At 36.1% G+C, this 25,008-nt stretch overlaps 3 protein-coding genes across 3 annotated transcripts; 2 read left to right on the top strand and 1 right to left on the bottom strand.

The window, feature by feature from the left end:
• Positions 1–4,959: 4,959 nt before the first annotated feature.
• On the top strand, positions 4,960–6,550 carry LOC131930253 (uncharacterized; the record flags this gene model as incomplete). The annotated part of the gene is made up of 3 exons (XM_059286665.1): positions 4,960–5,111; positions 5,605–5,777; positions 6,402–6,550. Coding segments are annotated over 3 exons (396 nt in total), but the record flags the coding sequence as incomplete, so codon positions are not given.
• A 954-nt stretch (positions 6,551–7,504) lies between these two features.
• On the top strand, positions 7,505–13,481 carry LOC131930254 (expansin-YoaJ). The gene is made up of 7 exons (XM_059286666.1): positions 7,505–7,681; positions 8,156–8,217; positions 8,890–9,036; positions 10,796–10,886; positions 11,885–12,029; positions 12,894–13,066; positions 13,340–13,481. The coding sequence occupies exons 1-7, from the start codon at positions 7,561–7,563 to the stop codon at positions 13,408–13,410; spliced, it is 810 nt and encodes a 269-aa protein (XP_059142649.1). The 5' UTR covers positions 7,505–7,560; the 3' UTR covers positions 13,411–13,481.
• A 714-nt stretch (positions 13,482–14,195) lies between these two features.
• On the bottom strand, positions 14,196–20,074 carry LOC131930252 (large ribosomal subunit protein bL20m). Its single transcript, XM_059286664.1, has 5 exons — positions 19,869–20,074; positions 16,747–16,857; positions 16,377–16,454; positions 15,716–15,781; positions 14,196–14,366 (listed from the first exon to the last, which is right to left on the bottom strand). Exons 1-5 carry the CDS (start codon positions 19,965–19,967, stop codon positions 14,244–14,246), a joined length of 477 nt encoding a protein of 158 aa, XP_059142647.1. The 5' UTR covers positions 19,968–20,074; the 3' UTR covers positions 14,196–14,243.
• Between the last annotated feature and the right edge of the window lie 4,934 nt (positions 20,075–25,008).

Genomic DNA, 25,008 nt, shown 5'->3' with positions numbered 1-25,008 from the left:
TTTGGCATCGTTCATCCCATAGCCATGAGACTTTGGGGAGTTCATTATACCACTCTAGGGAAAGGTTTTTTAAAAAATCATTTTTAATTTCGCAAGGGCGGCGCCACGGGAGGGTCCGATTTTTCTCTATATACGGTATATAAAAATAATAAAAGTGAATTGCAGTGACACCGTTCATCCGATAGGCATGAAACTTTGGGGAGTTCATTATAAAATTATAGGAAAGGGTTCTGTAAAAAAAATCATTTTTAATTTCGCAAGGGCGGCGCCACGGGAGGGTGCCATTTTTCTATATGTACGATATATAAAAATAAAACTCGATTGCGATTTCACGGGGTTCATCCGATAGCCATGAAACTTTGGGGAGTTAATTATAACACTCTAGGGAAGGGTTCTGTAAACAAATAATTTTTAATTTCGCAAGGGCGGCGCCACGGGAGTGTGCGATTTTTCTCTTTTTATACGGTATATAAAAAATAAAAGTCAATTTTGGTTTGACATCCTTAATCCGATAGCCATGAGACTTTGGGGAGTTAATTATAACACTCTAGGGAAGGGTTCTGTAAACAAATAATTTTTAATTTCGCAAGGGCGGCGCCACGGGATGGTGCGATTTTTCTCTATATACGGTATTTAAAATAAAAGTCGATTTTGGTTTGGCATCGTTCATACGATAGCCATGAGACTTTGGGGACTTGATTAGAACACTCCGGGAAGGGTTCCGTCAAAAATCATTTTTAATTTTGCAAGGGCGGCGCCACAGGAAGGTGCGATTTTCTCTATGTATGGTATATAAAAATAAACGTCGATTGCGGTTTCACGGCGTTCATCCGATCGCCATCAAACTTTGGGGAGTTGATTAGAACACTCCAGGGAAGGTTTCTGTAAAAAAAACTCCTGTTTTAATTTCGTAAGGGCGGCGCCACGGGAGGGTGCGATTTTTCTCTATATACGGTTTATAATAATATAAGTCTATTTCGGTTTCACACCGTTCATCCGTGTGCCATGAAACTTTGGGGAGATGATTAGATCACTCAATGGTAGGGTTCTGCAAAAAAAAAAAAAAAAAAACTTTTTTAATATTGCAAGGGCGGCGCCCCAGGGGAGAGCGATATTTTTCTCTATACACGGTATATAAAAAATAAAACTCGGATGCGGTTCATCCGAGTGCCATGAAACTTTAAGGAGTAGATACTCCCGAGAATATTTCTGCGAAAAAGAAAACTAAAGATTCTTATGGGCGGCACCATGTAGGGTATAATTTTCGTCAATACGCAGTTTGGCGCCCAAAGATTTAGAGCGACTATGTTGGCACTCGGCATCCGTTAATCGAGCGTCCTGCATAGCGAGTAAGGGGTACTACTATATTCAGTGGTAAAGCTACAACAGGCTTCTAAAAATAACTTTGTAACGCGAGGAAATTCTTCTGTACAGTTTCGTCACCTTGCGAAAGATGAAAAAATAACTTTTTGAATATGAGGAGCCTACTGTAGAGTTTCGTCACTTTGCGAATGATGCAATAAGCATCTATTATTAGACGATCCAGTCAGAAATTGAGATCGAGCATCTAATAATAGACCATTAGTAACGCTATCATATTGCATCAGTCACACTGATGTTTAAAACGGTGCCCTGTCAAAACGGCCCGGGACAAATCGGCCCCGTCAAAACGGCCCCGTTAATATGACCCCGTCAAATCGACTCCCGACAAACCGACCCCGTCAAAATAGCCCCGTCAAAAGGGCCCCGACTTATTGGCTCCCGTCAAATGGGCTCCCGTCATATTGACTTGCGACATATAGGCTCCCGACAAATGGGCTCCCGATATTTAGGCTCCCGACAAATGGACTTCCGACATATTAACCCCTGACAAATAGGCTCAGGACATATTGGCTCCCGACAAAGCGGCTCCCGACATATTGGCTCCCGACATAAGGGCTCAGGACAAATGGGCTCCCGGCAAATGGGCTCACGACATTTTGGCTACCGACAAATGGGCTCCCGACATATTGGCTCCCGGCAATTGGGCTCCCGACATATTGGCTTTTGACAAAATGACTCCCGACATATTGGCTCCAGAAAAATGAATGATATGACCACTATTGGCATAAAAGTAACCATTGTGTCCTACCTCCAATACCACCATAACCTCTTTTTAATGCCCGAATGAAATTATTTTTTCATGAACCAACATTAATTCACAAACAAGTCGAGCCCTTAACAGCTAAATTCCACCAATTCTAAAGTTTTGATAATGTTTAATTTACAACAGAAAAGATCTGTTGCTTAAAAGCGAGCACAGAAGTGTAAATGTATGATATACATGATGTTAACATGATAACAGCATTTTGTTTTGATAACCTACAAGCACAGTGGCGTAGCGAGGTTGGGTGTCACCCGGTGCGGCACTTAATGGTGTCACCCCCCCCCCCCCCCAGAGGCGTTGCGACCCTTTCCGGGGACAAACTTTCAAGTTTTCGATTTGCACCCCCACCCCCTCAAATTTTTCTCTATATATATTGCTATTTTTTGCCTTGGTGTCACCCCCCTAAATGGTGTCACCCGGTGCGGTCCGCACCCCCCGCCCCCCCCCCACCCCTCGCTACGCCCCTGTACAAGCATATTGCAGTTAGGAAGGTATAGCGTGGACCCTTCTCCCCACACAATGAGTTGGAACAGCCTATAACCAACTCAATTATGGATGTTATAGATAGATGACCCTTAAATTAAAACATACTATATTTTATAATAGATAAACTAATATAAAATAAGGCCTGCCGAACAAGAGATGCATACGTTGTATTACATAAGAGTGTTGGATAAGCTAACTCTAAAGAATATTGATGAAGGGGTCCCACTGGCAGATGTCATATTCAATGAGACCGCTTTGCCGGGAGACTTAGTCTCTACAGAAACGGTATTGTCAGTGCAGTGGCGTAGCTAGGATTTTTGGGCCCCTATGCAAAAATTATCAGTGGGCCCCTTCGTCAGCCGTTAGGCCAGTGGCGTCGCTAGGTCTGGTCTCACCCGGTGCGGCACTTCGTATTGTCACCCCCTCCCAGGAAACAAAGTATATATATATATATATATATATATATATATATATATATATATATATATATATATATATATATGTGTGTGTGTGTGCGTGTGTGTGTCGGCCTACATAGGCCTAAAATTTATATATATGCCACATACTGGTACACGTACGTGTTTAAGCTTTAATCACTGCTGACTTAATAGTAACGATGTTTATCTACAGTCTGTTTATAATACAGTTGGATGTAGCATTGTTTTCTTTATAGTTTACGTTTACGTCGTGGTGTCACACCCCCCCCCCCCTCTTGATATAATTTTTGATTTGTACTTAGAAGACTATTTAACTTTAACTAATGGATCTGGAAAATGGCATTTCATTCTATAATTTTTACAATTTTTTGCCTTTGGTGTCACCCCCCCCCCCTAAATGGTGTCACCCGTTGCGGTCCGCACCCCCCGCCTCGCCTTCGCTACGCCTCTGCGTTAGGCTACAGAGGAGTTAAACGAAGAGATCAACTTCTACTTACGATGGATATTTTTTAATATATAAATATTCTGAAGGCAACATTTTGTATTTTATATGTCCTGATTTTGTATTTATACTATATTATTATGCTTGCCTACTACTGCTAAAAAGTTTATTTATAGGCTGATTCTCTCAATGTCATGCACAACAAAGTGATATAGCCTGTAGTGTTATTATAACGATCGGGCTCTGTTTGACCCACAAATACGAACACTGAATCCCACTGCCGAAACGGTGGGGGGGGGGGGGGGGCTTTTTGGAACTTTTAACCTTTTTCTTTTTTAAAATTATTTATATGTAACAAATATTAAAATTCCATTGTAAAAGTTTTAATTTTTTATGAGGGAAAAGGGCCCCTATGTGCCTTGGGCCCCCATGCCTTGCTTACGCTAGCTTTACGGTAGCTACGCCACTGTGTCAGTGGTCCTTTTGTCTGGAGCCAAATTGACAGGAGCCTTTTTGTCGGGAGCCAAAATGACGCTAGCCTATTTGTCGGGAGTCGTAATGACGGGGGCCGTTTTGTGGAGAAACTAAATGGCGGGAGCCTATTTGTCGGGAGTCGTAATGACGGGGGCCGTTTTGTGGAAAAAACTAAATGACGGGAGACTATATGTCGGGAGCCAAAATGACGGGAGCCTATTTGTCAGGAGCCTTATTGACTGGAGCCCTTTTGTCGGGAGCCTATATAACGGGAGCCTATTTGTCGGTAGCCTAAATGACGGGAGCCTATTTGTCGGGAGCCTATATGACGGGGTCCATATGTCGCTGGCCCTTTTGACGGGGCCGATTTGACGGGGTCGTTTTGACGGGGTCGTTTTGTCGGGGTCGTTTTGACGGGGCCGTTTCGTCATTGGCCGAATTGACGCCGCACGTTTAAAACATATCAAATAATTTTTACGTGTTAAAGAAAAAAAAATCATGTATATTTGTGTCACTTCAGCGAATGACGAAATGTGCATCATTGTTTACATGATGCTATTTTGCACGCTGGGTTATCCTATGAGCACGATGGCGCCTGTTAGTTTTAAGGAGCCAGGGGCCGTACGCTGCGCCTATGCGATAGTGTAATCGGAGGGGGGGGGGGGGCTCCTGAGAGCGCCTCTCTACGTCCCTGACACATGGGTGGTCACCGAAGTGTGTTCTACCTCATTATTTTGGTGAGTGATTAATGTACATATAAGGTTTTCACGCGGTAGTGTAGGTAAACCCGTGTCCCGATATTTATGATCCAAGCGCAGGCATTGTTTACATTTAAATAACTAACTTTTAGAAAATAAGGTCACGAGTCTAAGAGTATAGGATTGGTAACGCATGGATGAAATCCCTTCTTATATATTTCGTCGGACTATCTTCTATTCCCGCGGCAACGCGCGGGGACGGGTACGCTAGTGTTTAATAAAGGTGATGTCGACTTTGCCCTGAATGGGGACGGGAGGTGGGGAATCTCCATTCGTGCCGTCCAGTGTCCTGTGGGTACCTCTACAATACAGTACGCCTTCCAGGGAAGCAACCCGTACTATCTTAAACTGCAAATCAGAAACGCCAGGTATTCTTAATGATCTGAATAGCTTCACAACATTTATTTTTGGTGTAAAATGGTTATCTGTAGGGTAACATAATTATTTATCTTTGTTCTTAAATATGATGGTTTGTTTAGGCTTAAAATATATTTATCTGTTAACGGTTAAAGTATGTGTCTCTGTTTTGGGAAAAATATGGCTTTTTATTTATGTTTCAAATATTTAACTATGTTAAAGTTTAAAGTGTTACCTCGGTTTATGGAAAAACATTTTTTGTTCTTAGAGTTCAAACATTTTTCTCTATTTAGTCTTACAGTAATCTCTGTTTATCGTTAAAACCTTGCTATCTTTTTATAGTTAAAACATTTATTTCTGTTGATGGTTTCTGTTTCGAGTTTAAAATATTGGTCTCTGTTTAGTTAAAATATTTATCTATGTTTATGGTTAACATATTGATTTATGTTCAGGCTTAAAAATATTTATCTATGTTTACTGTTAAAATATTTCCCCCTGTTCCAGAATTCCCATAACTGGGGTACAAGTTCATCGATCCAATGCCTGGGTCACCATGACCCACAGTTCTGACGGCTACTGGTTGCTGAACGACGGTCATGCTATGCCCAGTGGTCAGTTTGATATTCGTCTGACAGCGGCTAATGGTCAAGTTCTCAATGATGCTGTGCCTAGGATTGGTGGGTTTAGTTTTTCTTTTCTTTTTTTTTATGTGTGGGTTATGTTTACCATTACTAGTAGAGATATACAAGTTGAAAACTAATTATACCTAAATAATCTTTATTTGTGTTTCCCATTAGCTATATAGTTCTTTAGATTACTTGTCCACTAGTTCTATTCTATTGATTGGTTGTGTTTACCATTAGCTATTTAGATCTTTAGATTACTTGTCCACTAGTTCTATTCAATTGATTGGTTGTGTCTACCATAAGGTATATAGTTCTTTAGATCACTTGGCCACTAGTTTTTTTCTATTAATTGGTTGTGTTTACGATAGCTATATATATCTTTAGATCACTTGTCCACTATTTCTATTATATTGATTGGTTATGTCTACCATAAGCTATATAGTTCTTTAGATTACTTGTCCACTAGTTCTGTTGACTCATTGTGTTTACATTGAGCCTAGAGATATTTGTTATGTCAAGAATTATTTTTTCGATTCTAAAATCGATACAAGAATTATCAGCAATACAATGTTTTAGATGTGATTAGTCGCAAATTACACGTTTTTCAAGTGATTAGTTCCATTTGAGCTAGAAAAAAAAAAGACGTTTAACCTCAGCCTATTTTGTCTTACACAGATAACTCCCACATTTTGGAAGGTGTACACAGAGTACAAGTGGCGCTGGACGCTAGTCTACCCAACGCATAGAGCATCACGTGATCGTCACAAGAAAGTCACGTGGTACATCAGAATGTTAACCCACCGTGTATCAAAATGTATTTAAAACGCTCGATATATATATATATATATATATATATATATATATATATATATATATATATATATATATATATATATATACATATATATATACACATATATATATATGTGTGTATATGTATATATATATACATATACACACACATATATATATATATATATATATATATATATATATATATATATATATATATATATATATATATATGAAATAAACGTACATTAATAAAATAATCTTTCAGTTTTTTTATCAGGACTCGTTCTCTTGAAAGCACGTAATACACTTAATTGCATGACAGTTTAAAAAATGTGAATTTGAAGCACAACTGCTAACCACATAAGTCTTATGTTAATCTCTCAGCCTGGGTGGGTAACGTTAGTTGTCTCTGAGTTCACTCAGCTCAGATAGTACGCAACTCATATTGGAGGGGGGGGGGAAGGTTGATATGCAGGGAAATGATGTCGCGATAATTTATACTAGATCTGACAGTTTAGTTCGATAGGCTAACTATCTTTAACGTCGCCTATTACAAAAGAATGAAGCAAATTTGTTAAAAGGTAGATCTAGACTGTTTTTAACGCGTGTGACAATGAAGCTTTATGTTTATTAACTTTATCCGCTATTAGGTATAAACGTTTTTAAATTAACTACATAAGATATTCGAACGTGAACCCATGTACGTAATCTTATACAGAAAAATTATGTTGAGTGTGATCATGTACGTCTTACGAACATGTAAAATATCAGGACAGGCTATATGCTTTACTGGATACAATGACAGACGACTTGGAGTGTTGCGTAAAACCATAACTGTCTAAATAATCCAACTTCTTGAAACCTAGACCGTCAGACATCTAACCATACTAAAAACAATCATAACTGTCTGGATTCCACATTAGGATACAATCACCATGACCTCAGTAGAGCAATGAATCTGTATCTGTCAACAACAGATAAGCACCAAACGTCAACTGTAACATGGGACATTTTTAAACTGCTGTGAACTGCCACTCACATGCCGATTCACATGTATAAAAGTTGGAAGTGGTTCCAATATCAGATTTTATGTAACACGTTCAGAATGGCAACGTTATGGTGTTTGATATGTCTTCAATTCATATGGTCTTTTACTTTTGGTAAGTGGCGCTATTTACAACTTATAGAATATATGCATTGGTTATTTTTGTAATTGTGTGGGCTACATAAATACAGATATATATGCGTATAGACATATATATATATATATATATATATATATATATATATATATATATATATATATATATATATATATATATATATATATGCATATGCACACATATACATACATATATACATAAACATATATACATATATAAATATGTATATATATATATGTATATATGTATATATGTATATATATATGTATATATATATATATATATATATATATATATATATATATATATGTGTGTGTTGCTATCTATGAACGAAGTTTAGCTAAAAAGTGTTCACTTTATCTCTTTAATTAATTTTTCAAAAGTGTCATTGAGTGAGAATGCTGCTAAAATTTACTCTAAACGGCATCTCTGGAGATTGTTAATCTCTGTTGTTTGTATTGTTTATTTCAGCACAGTCTGGAGTCAGAAACCAGGCAGTCCTAGACCTGTTCACTAAATCTTACAAAGGTGATGTAAGTAACTAAACAAAATAGCAGTGGTCACATGTTTTAAATGTCTGCCAAAAAACAAAACATAAAAGGCCCTTAGAGTTAGCAGCAGCATGTCTAGCCAGTTCACCAATAAGCACTTCACAAACTCACATACTTGTGGAAGGTTAAAATAATCGTAGGCTGAGTCGTGGTGGATGAAACTAGATGAAGGGTTGTCGCTTGAAGCCAGCCATACAAACATTTTCTTTTAGATTCTCAAACATACAGTATTTAATTATTTAAGTGCAGGTAGTTGTCCGCGGCGTGACCTAACGGTAGAGAGCTAGACTACTAAATGGAAAGTCTCGAGTTCGAATCCGGGTTCATGTCAGTAAAATGTCCCTGAGCGCACCCTTCATAAAGCAGATTAAATATGCAAAAAAAAAAATGCTAATTTGTAAACACAAAATAGCACCTTCGTTGTTTTTTTTCATTTCTATTTTAAGTATAACATACTTGTGTTTATCATAATCATCTTGTCCGTTTCGTGCCCAAGACACACTGGGCTGGTGAAGTAGAGTTTAACTGTCTAAATGACCTCAGCATTCAAGTGTATAGTGTGGCAGCCCAGCTGCTATATAGACTCTATGATTTCCTAGTCACTCATTTTCTAAATGAATTATAAGTAATGTTTTTTTTTATATTTCATACCAGGGTACGTATTATGGCGACATAGTCGAAGGCTCGTGTCAAATAGCCGCGCCCCTCCCCCCAGCGGCCACCAACTCAAAGATCACCGCCTTGGTGGCGTTGAACAGACCCCAGTACCTGAACTCACTTGTGTGTGGCATGTGCATCAAGGTAAAGCCCTGCTGTGTTGCTTTGTTCCAGAGTTTCTTCCCAGGTATCTCTTCGGGGGGTGGGGGGGGGGGGGGCTCCAAAGAAAGTCTACCCCCACGAACGAAATGGAATTTATATAGAAAATAAATACTTTTAACAGTGTCCGGCCCCCCCCCGGACATTTTACCCCTCCCCCCCCCCGAAAATTTCAAGTGCCCCCCCCCCCCCCCCCCGGGGAAAAAAGTCTGGAAGAAACACTGCTCTGTTCTGTTTCAAAAAGGACAGATCATGTTGAAATCCTTAAGTGGTGCTATACGTATGGTATAATATACATATTTTATATATCGAACTTTTATGTTTGACTGTAGACAACAAAATGTTGCTTCTATCTAGAGACAAAGATAACAGATGTTTCTATCACAATGTCTACTATGTAAACAAGGACAAAATATGTTTCAATCACCGTAGATGAATGTAAAGACAAAATATATTTCTAGCTCCAAAGCTGATTGTAAACAACGATAAAAATATGTCTATCCCTATATTTGACAGTTAACAACTTTAAAAGTTGTTTCTAGCACCATATGTTTGGCTGTAAAAGCAAAGAAGACGTATCACCACATCTGACTGTAAACAACGATAAAAGATGATTCTATCACTATATCCGACTGTAAAAAACTTTAAAAGATGTTTGTATCACCATATCTATAAACAAAGATAAAAGATATTTCTATCACCACATCTGACTGTAAACAACGCTAAAAGATATTTCTATCACTGACTATCACTATATCTGACTGTAAACAAAGATAAAAGATATTTCTATCACCACATCTGACTGTAAACAACGCTAAAAGATATTTCTATCACTGACTATCACTATATCTTACTGTAAACAACGCTAAAATATATTTCCATCACTGACTATCACTATATCTTACTGTAAACAACGCTAAAAGATATTTCTATCTCTGACTATCACTATATCTGACTGTAAACAACGTTAAAAGATATTTCTATCACTGACTATCACTATATCTTACTGTAAACAACGCTAAAATATATTTCTATCACTGACTACCACTATATCTGACTGTAAACAAAGATAAAAGATATTTCTATCACCACATCTGACTGTAAACAACGCTAAAAGATATTTCTATCACTGACTATCACTATATCTTACTGTAAACAACGCTAAAATATATTTCCATCACTGACTATCACTATATCTTACTGTAAACAACGCTAAAAGATATTTCTATCTCTGACTATCACTATATCTGACTGTAAACAACGTTAAAAGATATTTCTATCACTGACTATCACTATACCTTACTGTAAACAACGCTAAAATATATTTCTATCACTGACTACCACTATATCTGACTGTAAACAACGCTAAAATATATTTCTATCACTGACTACCACTATATCTGACTGTAAACAACGATAAAAGATATTTCTATCACTGACTACCACTATATCTGACTGTAAACAACGATAAAAGATATTTCTATCACTGACTACCACTATATCTTACTGTAAACAACGCTAAAAGATATTTCTTTCACTGACTATCACTATATTATATCTTACTGTAAACAACGCTAAAGATATTTCTATCACTATATCTTATTGTAAACAACGCTAAAAGATATTTCTATCACTGACTATCACTATATCTTACTGTAAACAACACTAAAAGATATTTCTATCACTGACTATCACCATATCTGACTGTAAACAACGCTAAAAGATAACTCTACCAATGTTGCAGGTGACAGGTTCAGGGACTGGGCATGGCTCAGATCCTATAACAGGTGTCCATATTGTCTACGTCAAAGATCTGTGTCCAGTCTGTCATGAAGGTCAGTCACGGCACAAACTCACATTATTTTAAACACACAGGTCATTGCTTTCTATTTATAAATTGGTTACTTCGAAAGCCTTTTTTGTCACGACACAAACTCACATTAAACACAATAGTCATTGCTTTCTAGTTATAAATCGGTAACTTCGAAAGCCTTTTTGTGAAACTCAATCGATGGCGATCGTAATTGTTCTTAGTCAAAAGCAAAAGGTTTAAATTCCTTTTGAGTTCTTTAGCCCAAGTTTTCGTCAACTACAATAGCCTAGGTTTAACCTTTTTCCCAGACGTCAGTGGTTTGTTTTTTATGCCCAAGTTAGCCAAGTAGCGGTGTAATTCCCGGCTGCAGGACATATCCCCCCCGTCAATTACCCCCCCCCCTGAACATTTCCTCCCCGTTTTTACCCCTCGGAGTAATTACCGCCCTCCCCCCAAGTTAGAATCCTAACTCTAACTCAAATTCTATACCTATATATTACATTAATCCTAACCGTAAGAAAAAGTCCAAAACCTAAGCATTCACCTCAGCCTAAAACTTAACACAGAACCAAACCAACGCTATACATTGGTTGAAGCCTAACCTTGACCACATCCTAGCCCTGACCCTAACACTAAGACCATAACACTAACCCTAACCCTAGATGTATGTACCTAGATATGTCAAGGGGGAATGTCCTACTGGGTGGGGGGGGGGGGGGGGGGGTAGTTTACAGAGGTGGGGGGGGGGGGGCGGATAATTCCCTGTTCTCGTAAATCCTACAACAGATTTAACCTACAGCTTCACTCACGTGTAAATAAATTTAAAAAAATAAGTGCAAAATCAAATAGAGTTCATATGCTCTGTGAATTTGTCCTATGGCTATTGAGTTAGGTTCTCTGAAAACTCACAACCCGTACCCATGAGCGTTTCTTTCAGGCATCTCTTGAGGGGTGGGTCGAGGCAGCACGTCCAACGTTACCAACCCGACCACGGGAACAAACCTCTGATTATATTTGCAGGCGACGTCGACTTCGCACTGAACGGAGACGGCCGCTGGGACATTGATATTCAAGCTGTTCAGTGTCCAGTAGGGTCAACTAGCATCCAGTACGCTTTCCAGGGCAGTAACCCGTGGTACATCAAGCTGCAGATTAGGAACGCCAGGTACATTATAGATAGTTCTACACGGTGTAAATAGTTAGGGTAGCCTGCACTTTAGATCATGTCTCTCCCCTTACGTCAATGAACGATCTCACAAAAGCATGGAAAAATACATCACGAGTCGCTCAGACAGTCCTTCCGTTAGCCAGGTACTCTACATTCATGCAACTTCATGTAAAACACAATATAATAAACATACCCAATAATACAGTATGTGACAGATCATAATCTCAATTACATCATCTAGTCCGTGATTCTTGGAAGTTGCACTTTAAGGAAATATCACTTGTCATCAAATCGCCTATAAGTATAAGTTACAGTTCATATCTTCATTCTTTTGGTAAAATTATTGAAGCCGCATCTTCACCTTTACTACTACTAACGGGTATCTAGGCTATACCATACTGTGCTGAAAATGACTTGCTACGCAACAGAAACTATGTTTTTCATTAAATAGAGCTTTGCTTAGTTCTCTTATGTCGAGCCTAGGCCCTTAACCTGGTTCTTCTACAATGTCCGTCAAGGGCGGTGTATTTTCCCGTGCACCAAGACGTCCCTGCCAGTGTTTCTTCCAGACTTTTCTCCGGGGGGGGGGGGGGGGGCACTTTAATTTTTCATGGGGGGGGGATGCACTTTAATTTTTCATGGGGGGGGGGGGGGGGGCACTGTTAAAAGTCTATATATAAATTCCATTTCGTTCGGGGGGTGGGGGGAAAGGGTAGAATTATTTCGGCAGAGCCCCCCTGATAAGATGCCTGGTCCCTGCTTCTCTGATAGAACTTTAAGTAGAGCTAAAGCGTTTTAAATAATGTATGGTGTTAAAACATCAAAAATCTATTGGTATCTGACCACAAATTTTGTTGCTAGAATACCCATTACTGGCGTGGAGATCCAGAAAAATGGCGGCTGGGTGACGCCCACTCACAGCCCAGATGGATACTGGATCCTGTCAGGAGGAGGAGCTATGCCAGATGGCCCGTTCAGAGTTCGGCTCACGGCAGCAAATGGCCAGGTTTTAGAAGATTCTGTGCCCAGAATTGGTAAGATAACAGAAGCCAAAGTAGGCAGCATAGTAAACTGTATTGGAAACGTTTATTCAAATTAAATATTACATTATTAAATCACAACCTTTTTACGTTTTAAAACAGTAAACAATATTAAGTTAAAAAATGTGTTTATACTGTACTTAGTCATTTTAAAAATATTTTTTGGCGTATTTAATTTATCATGTTTCATTCGAATTGTGGTTATTTTCTCAGTGCTTTACTAGAATTTCTTGCCTTAAAGAAAAACATTTTACCGATTCCATGCAGATAATGACAACATATTGGAAGGTATCAACAAAGTCCAAGTTGCATTTGATCCTAGTCTTCCTGATGCTTAGAGTTATTGTTCAAGGGAATGTAGAATCAAGACTATTTGAAGTGAATAAAAAAGGCTTTTCTAAATTTTTGACACATTGATTTTGTTACTCAGAGTTTAACATTTAAATGTTCTGTTTTTCAAACTATACTCCAGCTGTAGTTAACCAATAGAGACTCAGCTACCATTTCATACTTTCTATAGTAACCAATAAAAAAACCAGCTAACATTACAACAGTCACTGTGGTCTCAAAAGAAAAACAGCTTTCTTTTCACTTCTGGTGTAATCATCCAATTGGTAAACATTTCATTACCTGTAACCTATAGACATCAAAGATAGCCCCACATCTCTTTTAATCTTAACATTTTAATTACTAACATTGAGAAATTTAGTTTGTATTCCAAATGCTTATTACGAGCACAATGAATCTAATACTAGTAATAAATGGTGAGTTCATCTACCGGACTACAACTCCCAGTATTGAAGGCTATCCCCTCAAATAGTTTCTAAACCATGGTTATATTACCCTACTCTGTCTAAGAAAGAAGGACTTCCATTAAACTATTTTAAATGTTAATGAATGCTATTTTCAAGATATATTTTTAAACCTGTGGTTATGATTTAAAATAAAACCAGTGGTAAATCATTAAATTAAAAAAAAACAATATCCTACACTTCGTCTATGTACTTTAGATTTGATACTGATAAAAAAAAAACCCACTTAAGGTTAAACATGAGAATTAAAAAAACTAATCCAGAACCAAACTCTCCATTCATGAAACATAAAGAACTTGATCACACCATCGTGCTGTAAGAAAAACTATTTAATGTGGAAAACAAAATGATGTCAGACACTATTTATAAACTTTTCCAATCATATCTCTTGTGATGACTCCACTAGGTGTAGGGGTGAGGCTGGCGGCCAGGCCCTGCTGGACTTGTTCAGTGTGTTTCACTTTCACATACTCACACAGGCTCTGGGAATGTAAACACACAATACATCACACAGGCTCTGGGAATGTAAACACACTCAATACATCACATATAATACATCACAGGCTCTGGCAATATAAACACACATTATATCTCACATAATACATCACTCAAACGCTGGCAATGTAAACACTCACACTATATCACACAATACATCACACAGGCTCTGGCAAAGTAAACACACACACACTCTATCACATACACAAACTCTAGACATAACAGATTTATTACATCAAATGTATAAGCAAAAGACCACTTCAAATTTTGGCAGATAAAGTAGAGTATATCAACTTCATTGACCTTAAAATTGTGTGACCCCCCCCTTCTCTATAAGTCATTTCAATCAACTAGCTGGGCCATGTGAGTTCTAAAATGTAATCAAATCCAGGAAATAAATTGACTGATATCTATTTGGCATCTGTTTTCTTTTTCAAGCTGTACAATACATCAAACTAGTAATTTGTTATGCCCTAAGTACACAGAACTCTATATCTCATACAGGCACTAGCTGTTGCCGCGGCAGACTAGAATAGGGTTAAGAATTGAGCATGTCAATCACCCATGATTACCAGCTGCTAGACGCATTAGTTTCTGCCAGACTTTTGCTTACTACCCCAGTGAATTGCAACACCTGGTTTAGACATGAGGGACAGTTGGGTCTGGGGACTACCTGCCATTGGAAGCCAGAGCTTCAAACTAGCGACTCTTGGACTAGCAAGCGCGTGGTATAAAACTAAAATTAATGATTGAATGTTAATTAATCAGCTCTGATTTGTTATACTTTGTAAAGAATCCAAAATTTAGCAATATGTCTCCCAAAAAGACTGAGAGGGTTGATGGGCAGATGTATATTAATATCACTAAACCTTAAATTACATCATATATTATTAAGATGGAAGTATTTGCATTGCTGTAAAATAATCTGACAGAAATAATCCCTTGATAATCAGGTCAAATGTAATTATTATTTCTATAAGGTGCTCTAGTTTCCAAACCTTCAACAACAAATGCTATTTTTTGTTTATAAAGTTTGGCATCAAGTAAGTCATTTCAATTTGGAATTTTGTGGCGGAGTGGTAGAGCCCTCTACCCCAACCAGGCAAGTCTCAAGTTTGGTCACTGGTTTCAAGTCAGCAGACATCTAACACCTCCCTAACTATGACATGTACTAGACTCTAATGGAGCAAATAAAAGCAGCTTGGCACACAATACCTTTATGCCAGGTCAACAAAACATACTCTTACTTCATCTGCCCTCGTCAACCCTAAACAAACAACTGACTTTTGTTTTGGTAATGTATGTCACATAGTTAAGCTACCGGTCTGACACTTACTTGGAAAGTTCTTGGTTCATACACAGACAACTGGGCCAACATTTTTCTATTCAGTGCAATATTTGACTGAAACATTAAAATAACATTTAATTTAACATTTCAATTAACCAAATTAGATTTATCAAGACAAAAATCAAAGATTTTGTCCAGATAAGCCCCACCAAAAAGTTAATCTCCCCTAACCAAAAGAAAAAGTTATAAAAAGAGGGTGAAATTGAGACATATCATTAATAATTTACATGGAAAGGACTGTATTTTGGTACATTAACCCCAACCAAAGCCCTAACCCCAGAGGCGGGTAAGGAGTTATTTTTATGGAGTGCATTTAAATATTCAAATGTCTAGACATCAGAAATAGGCCACAAGTAGCAGGACTTAACTTTCCATTTGAGCACTTTTTACAATAGTGGCGGGGCTTATCTGGACAAGGCCCAAAATCAAATTTTAAAACTACAATCTAGACCACATAAATATAAATATATTGGACTAGACCACATAAATATTTCCATGGCGATGCCGAATTATAAAAGAATAAGCTTTTCTATCAGTCCTCTACAATGAGACAACAATATCTTCAATGACTGAGTTAAAAAAACTCTTACAGACTACAAACTACTAGATAGATATTTAACATTTATAAAAAATAAAATAGAAAGTTTACCTCATACATAGACTTCATGAAAGATGAATACTGAACTCCGTGTTGGGCACATCCTGCAGCTATTCTATGTGAAAACAGCTGGGAAAAAACACAAATGTAAATCCATATCTATTCCTACTTTACTTCTATAATACATAATACATTAGTTGAAACAGAAAATGATAGGCCTACATTAAGAAGTAAAATATCTTTCTAGGTACATGTGAGTTACCTGCATACTATCATACATTCAACTAGCTCTAGAGAAATTAACAAAAAATCATACTACCACATCTCAAAACAGAAACACTGATTCATACTAAATACACTTCACTTAATTGTGAATAAAATCTTGGGTCTGCTTCAACACAAACTATGAGTTCTGTCTTACGTAATTTATTTGAGCACGCCTTCCATTATTGCCAGTTGTTGTAAGCATCAAATGTCTTTTCACAAATCTCCTTGTTAATTTATTGCAGTTTCTAACCCTAGAGCGAGCAAACTGAAAAGAAAAAAAAACATTTCCATAGACTAAGAAATAAAAACAATTTTATATTCTCTGCTTATCTCAGTTATGTATAATAGGTATTCTTGAGAGGGGGTAAAAGTGACGTGACAGTTATGAACAAAGGCCACGGGGAGCTATTGCCCCAAAATTATTCTATAAAATTTCAGAAAGGAATGTAGGTTCCACATTATGAGAATCTGCTTTGCATAGAATTATATAAAAAACACAACAATGATCTGGGTTAAAGAATAAAAAGTTAAATCAGATAATTATGTTAATACACTGATCTACATATCTTCTACATCAGTGAATGTTTTATTATATTCAACTCTTTTGTCAATAAAATGGTTAAATTTCCCAATCTACCATACCTAAAGCCCCCTTTTAGTACTCAAGTAATAATAACCTTACTAAACTATATTCTATAATGTATCATATTCATCTTATAATATGTATTACGTGTAGAGAATATATTTATATAATTTATAAACTCAACTAAGAAATGGCACAATCACAGCTGTTTCAAAGTTGGGGAAAACTAATGCGTTCAGTGGAGCAGATGAAGTAGAGTTTACATGTTTCTGAGATAGTGTAGTCAGCCTCTGTGTTTTACATAAAAGGAAGTTGATCTATCGCTGGCTGTATTTCGAACTGTTTTGAACAAAGTAAGAGGCTACTCTAGGTCGACACAAAAGACGGTGAAGTTGAAAAATCATCAGTATGTCTAGATACCGAAAAATCATGTTTTAACAATATTAAAGAAAAGTCTTTGAAGTCTGCACCAAATATCACTGTAGAGTGCGGTAAAATTTTCACAGATATCTACGCAACCTACCACCACCCGGCGCAAGTATCAGGTGGAAGTGATATGTGAGACAAAAATGTCAAAACGGTTTTCAGGCCCTCCTCACAGTTTACTGCCTTGTCATTTCATGTCTCGCAATTTACTAACACCCTTTTAGATCTACTAAAAGCTGCTAATTTTGTTCATGCTGTTTATTTTTGTTTCCTTATGTTTATTAAGCTTAAAATTAATGAGTTAAAACATTTATTTTTAATTTAGTACACTCGACTTTATTTCAACTGTCTAATAAACTATGGTTTATGCCTAGGCCTACAGTAATTAAATTAATCATTTAGAAGTGATTCCTAACATTTTTGTGTTTTGGTTGTGTTTATAATAAAATACGCTCAACCGGAGGTGAACGTGGAGCGGTGAATAAAATACGCTAAAATGGAGTTTTACCCTGTTACTGTTACTAAAACTAAAAGTGGTAATCTTTCATTTTAGGTATGCAAAATCGGTCAAGGCTAGTAACTCTAAAAGTTACTAGAATCTCTAGGCCCTACATAACGCTACTAACTGCAGTGTGAGTGTAACTACAGGGCATTACACTGAAGTACAGTTACAGTAGTAACAGTCTTATCAGAATTCACTGAACTGGTACTGTAAATATTAAAAGTTTAAAGTAAAATTAAAGGTAAAAAATATAGCGTCGGTTATTATTCCGGAACTGTACAGCAGTAAAAAACAGTAAAACCATGGCGTAGTCTGTCGAGCCGTTCCGGAAACCACCGGAAATTCTGTAAACCATCATTTATTTGCCGCCATATTATTTTAATACATTATGTTTAAAAATGTGCAAGGATTGATTTTAGTTGCATTTTAAATACTGTTTTGCTAATTATTTTGTATTTCTAATTATTTTACGTGTATGTGCTAATTATTGCTGCTACTAAACATTATTCTAGTTCTTCTTACTACTTTTAACTTTAGTAAATCTAATCGTCTTATTTTACTAATAGAACTACAGCTGGTTGTCGCAAATCTTCTGCAGGTTTTTTCTGTGTTTCTTAAAAAAAAATATTAATTACTACACTCGACTTTATTAATAATATTTAGATTTACTAGGCCTAATTGTTGCTAATTTTTGTCAGTTAAACATTAAATTAAGTTAAAACATTAATTGGTAATCTATCGTGTGGGTACGTAAAATCGCCCGCGGCTATTAATGTACGAAAACGTTACCTCATTGTCAAGGCTTTAATAGAAGTATATTGTCATATGTTTGTGTCAAATATTATAGAGAAATGAATAATAAACCTAAATCAATGGCTAAATATATCGATATAGGCCAGAAATTAACTTTAAACAGCAGTGTCTGCAAGCAAGATTTGCTATATAAACAGCAGCCATTTGTAAAATAGAGTGACTTCCGCCTGAATCTTGCGCTATAAGTCTATAAAAATAAAACTTTAACAAGATGGCTGCTATAGTAAATGAGCATGGTTGCATCTGTTGGAAACATCGCTGGTATTCATTTGTTACTGAAAAGTTTTAATTCAATTGTTTAAAAACAGGTACATAAAATGAAACAAGAAAACATTTTTGTATTTTTCAAAACATAAATCCTCCTCAAAATGTGAAATAATTATTAAAATGTAAGGAGTCACCTGTTTTTCACATTACTAGTCGCGGGCGATTTTACGTACCTAAAACGACAGATTACCCATTAATTTAATGCACTTGACTTTATTTTTTCCAACGGTCAAATAAACTATGGTTTACAGTAACGAATGTTACCGAAACTCAACGAACATTACCCAATAATTTCCGACGCTATATCGTGATTTTACCAAATTAAAGACAAGGCAGGCCTAGTCTAGTAAAGTAAAGTAGATCTAGTTAAGTATGTTAAGACTGTAGTAACACTAGTAGTAACAATGTACATTTTGTACATAATCAGTATCAGTTACAATGTCACCTAAATCAAAATTGTATGCCTTTTAGTTAGTAAGGCACAGAGTGAGCTTAGTTAAACTACTGTTAAACAGTAGTTAAACACTACACTACTCTACACTACTTTACACTACAGTCTACACAGTTCAAGTTCACTGAGTTCAGTAACTTCAGTGTGAGTGAGAAAGTCACAGCGCGAATGATGGAAGAATAAGAAGAGTGGAAGACTGAACTGATGAAAGTACTTGAAAGTTTATCAATTTACCCAAGCAAGCCTTCTATACATATTCCGTTTCCATTCTCTTTCAGGATAAGGCACCATTTTTTTTTTACGCATCAAACATCTAAGTGTTAAGAAAACCATTTTGGTTTATTATTTTACTTTATTACAGCCTGTTGGCGTTTTATTAGTGTGTAGTTTAACACAATGACCTTCTGGTCTCTCTAAATATCGGAAACAAACACTAGCAAACCAAAAGAATAATAACCGGAAGAAACCAAACATCTCTCTCATGGATTATAAAATAATTTAAATTTTATTATGGTGAAAATAATTTAGTGAGCATTCCGATCTAGCATGCGATTTATAATTTTAGTAATGGACGCGAGCGAGAAGGTATTCGAGAGGCCCATTAATTAATTTAAAATTTAAAATCATGCACGGCGTAGATCTAGTTACAATTAATAATAAATTTAATATAGATCTAGATCTAGATCTAGTTATAAAATCCTGTCTGTCAGGTTTTTTTCGGACTTTACTAAAGATTGGATGTATTTGATGTTTTTAATATTTTCGGTAACTAAATAAAAAATTTAAAGAAAGCAAAAACAATTTGGTTTTCACATGTAATGGCGACATAAACAATGACATCCTGCTATTCGATAGGCTGCCATAAATTTTATTGTAGGCCTAAAAATAGGGCTGGTAAGTAGGCCACCAACCAATTCTATGGCTCACTGGTTGGTGACCTACTTACCAGAGGAAAATTAGGTCATGTGGTTTAAATTTGCATTTTTATTTAAAAACTTTATCTGCAAAGTTTTGTAAACAAATAGTTAATTAGTTATCGATCACGAAGTTCCTGTAGGCCTACAGCTAATCAATATTTCATAATATTTGTCTTACGAAAGTGAAACATCTGGTTTTAACTTAGATCTAGATCTAGGCTTGATGAAAATAAATAGTAAATAATCTTGAAAAGTAGCCTTAAACTCGGCTTAAACTAAAACAAGGTAATTAAAAAGTCTAGTGACAATTTTAGCGCAATTTCCTTATGTTATCTAAAAATAGCTCTGTCGTAGCGTAAGTCAAGCGCAGGGTTAGTAAAACCATTGGTTAAAATACATGTTTTATTTACAATAGAGTTACATGACTAAAAACCATTGCGCGCCTAGCTACTGAACGTGATGACGCAGCCATTGAACGTGATGGCGCAGCTATTGAACGTGATGACGCGTGTGGTGTGGTTGGAAAAAATGCCTACTAATTCGGTCCAAATTTTAGTTAATTAAAAAAAATTTTTGTGACCGAACGAAAGGATATTTTTGAAAACTTTCTCGGCAATATTGTTCTAAATTATGGCAGGAATCGATTGGTAAATGTTTCAAGTCACTAAGTGGTCTGGTTGCCGAGATATGGGCCAAAAACTGCATTTTTTTCGAGGTTTTTTTGGCTTTTCCGGGAAATCCATGAAAGAAACCCGGAATTTTTTTGGCCTATGTTCATCCTGGTAACTTGCTTAACATAATTGCTTTTGGAACTAGTCATTGATATTGCTTCGTTGAGGAGGAGATACGACTTAAAGCTGCGGACACATATCCATCCATCCATCCATCCATCCATCCATTCCCAGAAAAGACGAGTCAATAAACGCAATTCTCCAGAATGGAAATTGCGCTAAAAAAATATTTTCAAGTTCTCTGGATTTGCAACTTTCATAGCATTGTTCCAAAAATATAAAATTTCTGAATTAATTTTAGTTTTAGGCTTAAGTTTATTATTATTTTTTTTATTATTTTTACGGTTGCTTTGTTTGCCAAATCTAAAAAAGCACGTTTTTATTCCATGTCAACAACATGATGGAATGATTCTCGTCAACTCGCTCGCGTCCATTCACTCAAAAGTATATTCTTACTAATTCAATATTCATTACGGTTTATTACCAAATTAAACAGGATTATTGAAGAATTTCATATTTAACAAAATGTACTAGATCTATGTGAGAGAGAGAGAGAGAGAGAGAGAAAGAGGTTGTTGTCTAGTAGATCTATAATAGTCTATAATATAGTCTGTAATATAGATCTATATATCTATTATTATTAAATATGAAAGTTTCTTAATCTTAACTGACCTATGTGTGGGGGTGGGAAAGGAAGGGTTATCCATAAAGGATATAACGTTTTTTTAAGGATGTTCTTCACTTCCCCCATCCTAATGGCCACACAGAGCCTTAACATGTTAACACATTATATGACATCATTAACACATGTTAACAGGTAGGCCTATATGTCGGGATATGACAGCCCTAACACATGCCATGGCAACCCTAAATAGTAAATAATGTTTACACATATGACAGCCCTAACACACGCACCCCCTGTACATACACCCAGTGTATATATATACATATATACATTATATATACATTATATATACATTATATATATATATATATATATATATATATATATATATATATATATATATATATATATATATATATATAAATATATATACAAACATATACATTGACCAATGGGTAAATAATAATTAAGAAAAATAGTACAAATATTACTTTCTAGCTTTTTTAATCATCTTCAAAATGTTATAAAATTAGAACTAATTAAATTGGATAAATAACGAATAGAAGATTGGAATTAAAATTAATGTTCTTAGTTGAAGTCTTGAATGCGAAGTAGAAGACAACTATTATTTATAAGAATACTGATGCGTTTAAACATATTGTATTGCGATACAGATCCCTTGAAAACTCAAGTGTTTGATGTGAAGAAAATTTCAAAATTTAGTTGCTAGAATTATACTATAATAGAAACATTATTACATAGTAGCATAGAAGTGTCAAGTTAGATATGGTCTAGCTGAGTTATCAAGATGATGTGAAGCTGACTATTTCTTGTTTCATGACTGTAAATTTCAGTTTTGGGCCACTGGTGTCAATGATGTGTGTACAGTTATGCTATACATGACCAGTGTGTCAATGATATGTGTACAGTTATGCTTTGGGGCCACTGTGTCTGTTATGTGTAATTATGCTTTGGGTCACTGGGTCACTTATGTGTGCAGTTTTTCTTGGGACCACTCTGTTGGGTATACACAGATCTGCATTCGGTCACAGTGTCACTTTCATTTGTACAGTTATGTTTTTGGCCACTTTTTTAATTAGTTGTGCACATCAGTGGCGGAACTAGAAAAAAATGGCCACCCAAAAAAAAAATTTGGGCCGCCCCCTATATATATATTATATATATATATATATATATATATATATATATATATATATATATATATATATATATATATATATATAGAGAGAGAGAGAGAGAGAGAGAGAGAGAGAGAGAGAGAGAGAGAGAGAGAGAGAAAGACAAAACACGAACATAAGGTATTCATTTCTGGCTTAATCGGGTTTTAATAAAAATGTTTTTTTTTTCAATTAAAACAAAATACATTAACATGTCATGTGAGTGAGTGCATTAGTCTGTTTTAAAAATCTGTTTTATCTTTACCATAAAACCTCTCAAGACGGTCAAAACAATTTAAAACATGAAAGCTTTGTATAAGTAATGGTGTTTCGTGATATGCATATTTTTAAAGTTTATTTTTTCTATTTATATTATTCACTTTAAATACGTTTCCTTTTTATACAATGTTATTCTTAGTAAGTACTTTTTAAAACATAATAATTAAGAGAAATAATTGCTTTTTAATTTGTTTAGTACAAATCTATCAGAAGGAGCTTATAAGTACCCCTATTTGACTATTTAAAAAAAGGGAAATAAGTCATGGAAGTAGTTTGAATGTTTGCCTCTCTTTCACACTACAGCTTATGTATATTTTTTAGCGCAATTTCGTTTCTGGAGAATTGCGTTTATTAACCCGTCATTTCTGGATGTATGAATGGATGTGTGTCCGCAGCTTTAAGTCGTATCTCCTCCTCAACGAAGCAATATCGAGGACTAGTTCCAAAAGCAAATATGTTAAACAAGCTACGAGGATGATAGTGAGCCAAAAAAAATCCGGAATTCCTTCATGAATTTCCCGGAAAAGCCAAAAAACCTCGAAAAAAATGCAGTTTTTGGCCCATATCTCGGCAACCAGACAACTTAGCGACTTGAAACATTTACCAATCGATTCCTGCCATAATTTAGAAAAATATTGCCGAAGAAAGTTTTCAAAAATATCCTTTCGTTCGGTCAAAAAAAAATTTTTGAATTAATTAAAATTTGGACCGAATTAGAGGCATGTTTATCCAACCACACCACACGCGTCATCGCGTTCAATAGCTGCGCCATCACGTTCAATGGCTGCGCCATCACGTTCGGTAGCTAGGCGCGCAATGGTTTATAGTCACGTAACTCTATTGTAAATAAAACATGTAAAATACTGAAAAAAAAAATTAATAAAAAACGTTGTAATAACTAACCAATGGTTTTACTAACCCTGCTCTTGATTTACGCTACGACAGAGCTATTTTTAGATAACATAAGGAAATTGCGCTAAAATTGTCACTAGACTTTTTAATTACCTTGTTTACGCAACAGTATGTCTTAGCTACTGTATAACATCATTACTGTAGAAAATCTCTTTGTTGCTTACAAAACCACTATCAAGTTGCCAGTGGCGAAACTATAAAAATAAAGTTCATCCTGCAACACCCCCCCCCCCCCCCCCAACGGCGGAGGTCCCTAATGCAGCGAGACTGATGATTCAGCAGCACACCTATCCCCCAATGAAGGTTGTAGTAATGCATAAAAGACAGACACACGATGTTCACGTGTACAGCTATATGTGCTCAGCTCACGCGGAGGAAAACCTTCTGATTACGTATTTTGTAAAATAAACGTACATAAAACAGAAATTATTATTATATTCTTGATGATTATTTGTAGAATACCTGATTGTACAGAATAATAGTTCTACCAATGCAAAAATGTACATTTTACATTGTAAAATCACAACGGATTGTGGGCCCTTTTCCAACGCTATAAAGAAGCAAAAGTCTTCTTAATATCTAGCGGCCTCTCACGCAATGGAATATGATTTTTTTTTCAAAAGAATTTTGCCGACAAGACAACCGCAAGTTTTTGATTGTAGGAGAAAGAGGATTCGGCCTTCACAGTGGTTTAAAAACAAAGGGAAAAAGAAAAAACAAGAGCGTGAGATG

The sequence above is a fragment of the Physella acuta genome, unplaced genomic scaffold, assembly GCF_028476545.2.
Source record: "Physella acuta isolate Inbredline_101_S28 unplaced genomic scaffold, ASM2847654v3 ptg001746l, whole genome shotgun sequence".
In the NCBI taxonomy this organism is placed as follows: Eukaryota; Metazoa; Mollusca; class Gastropoda; family Physidae; genus Physella; species Physella acuta.
This window is presented reverse-complemented; position numbering and strand designations above follow the sequence as displayed.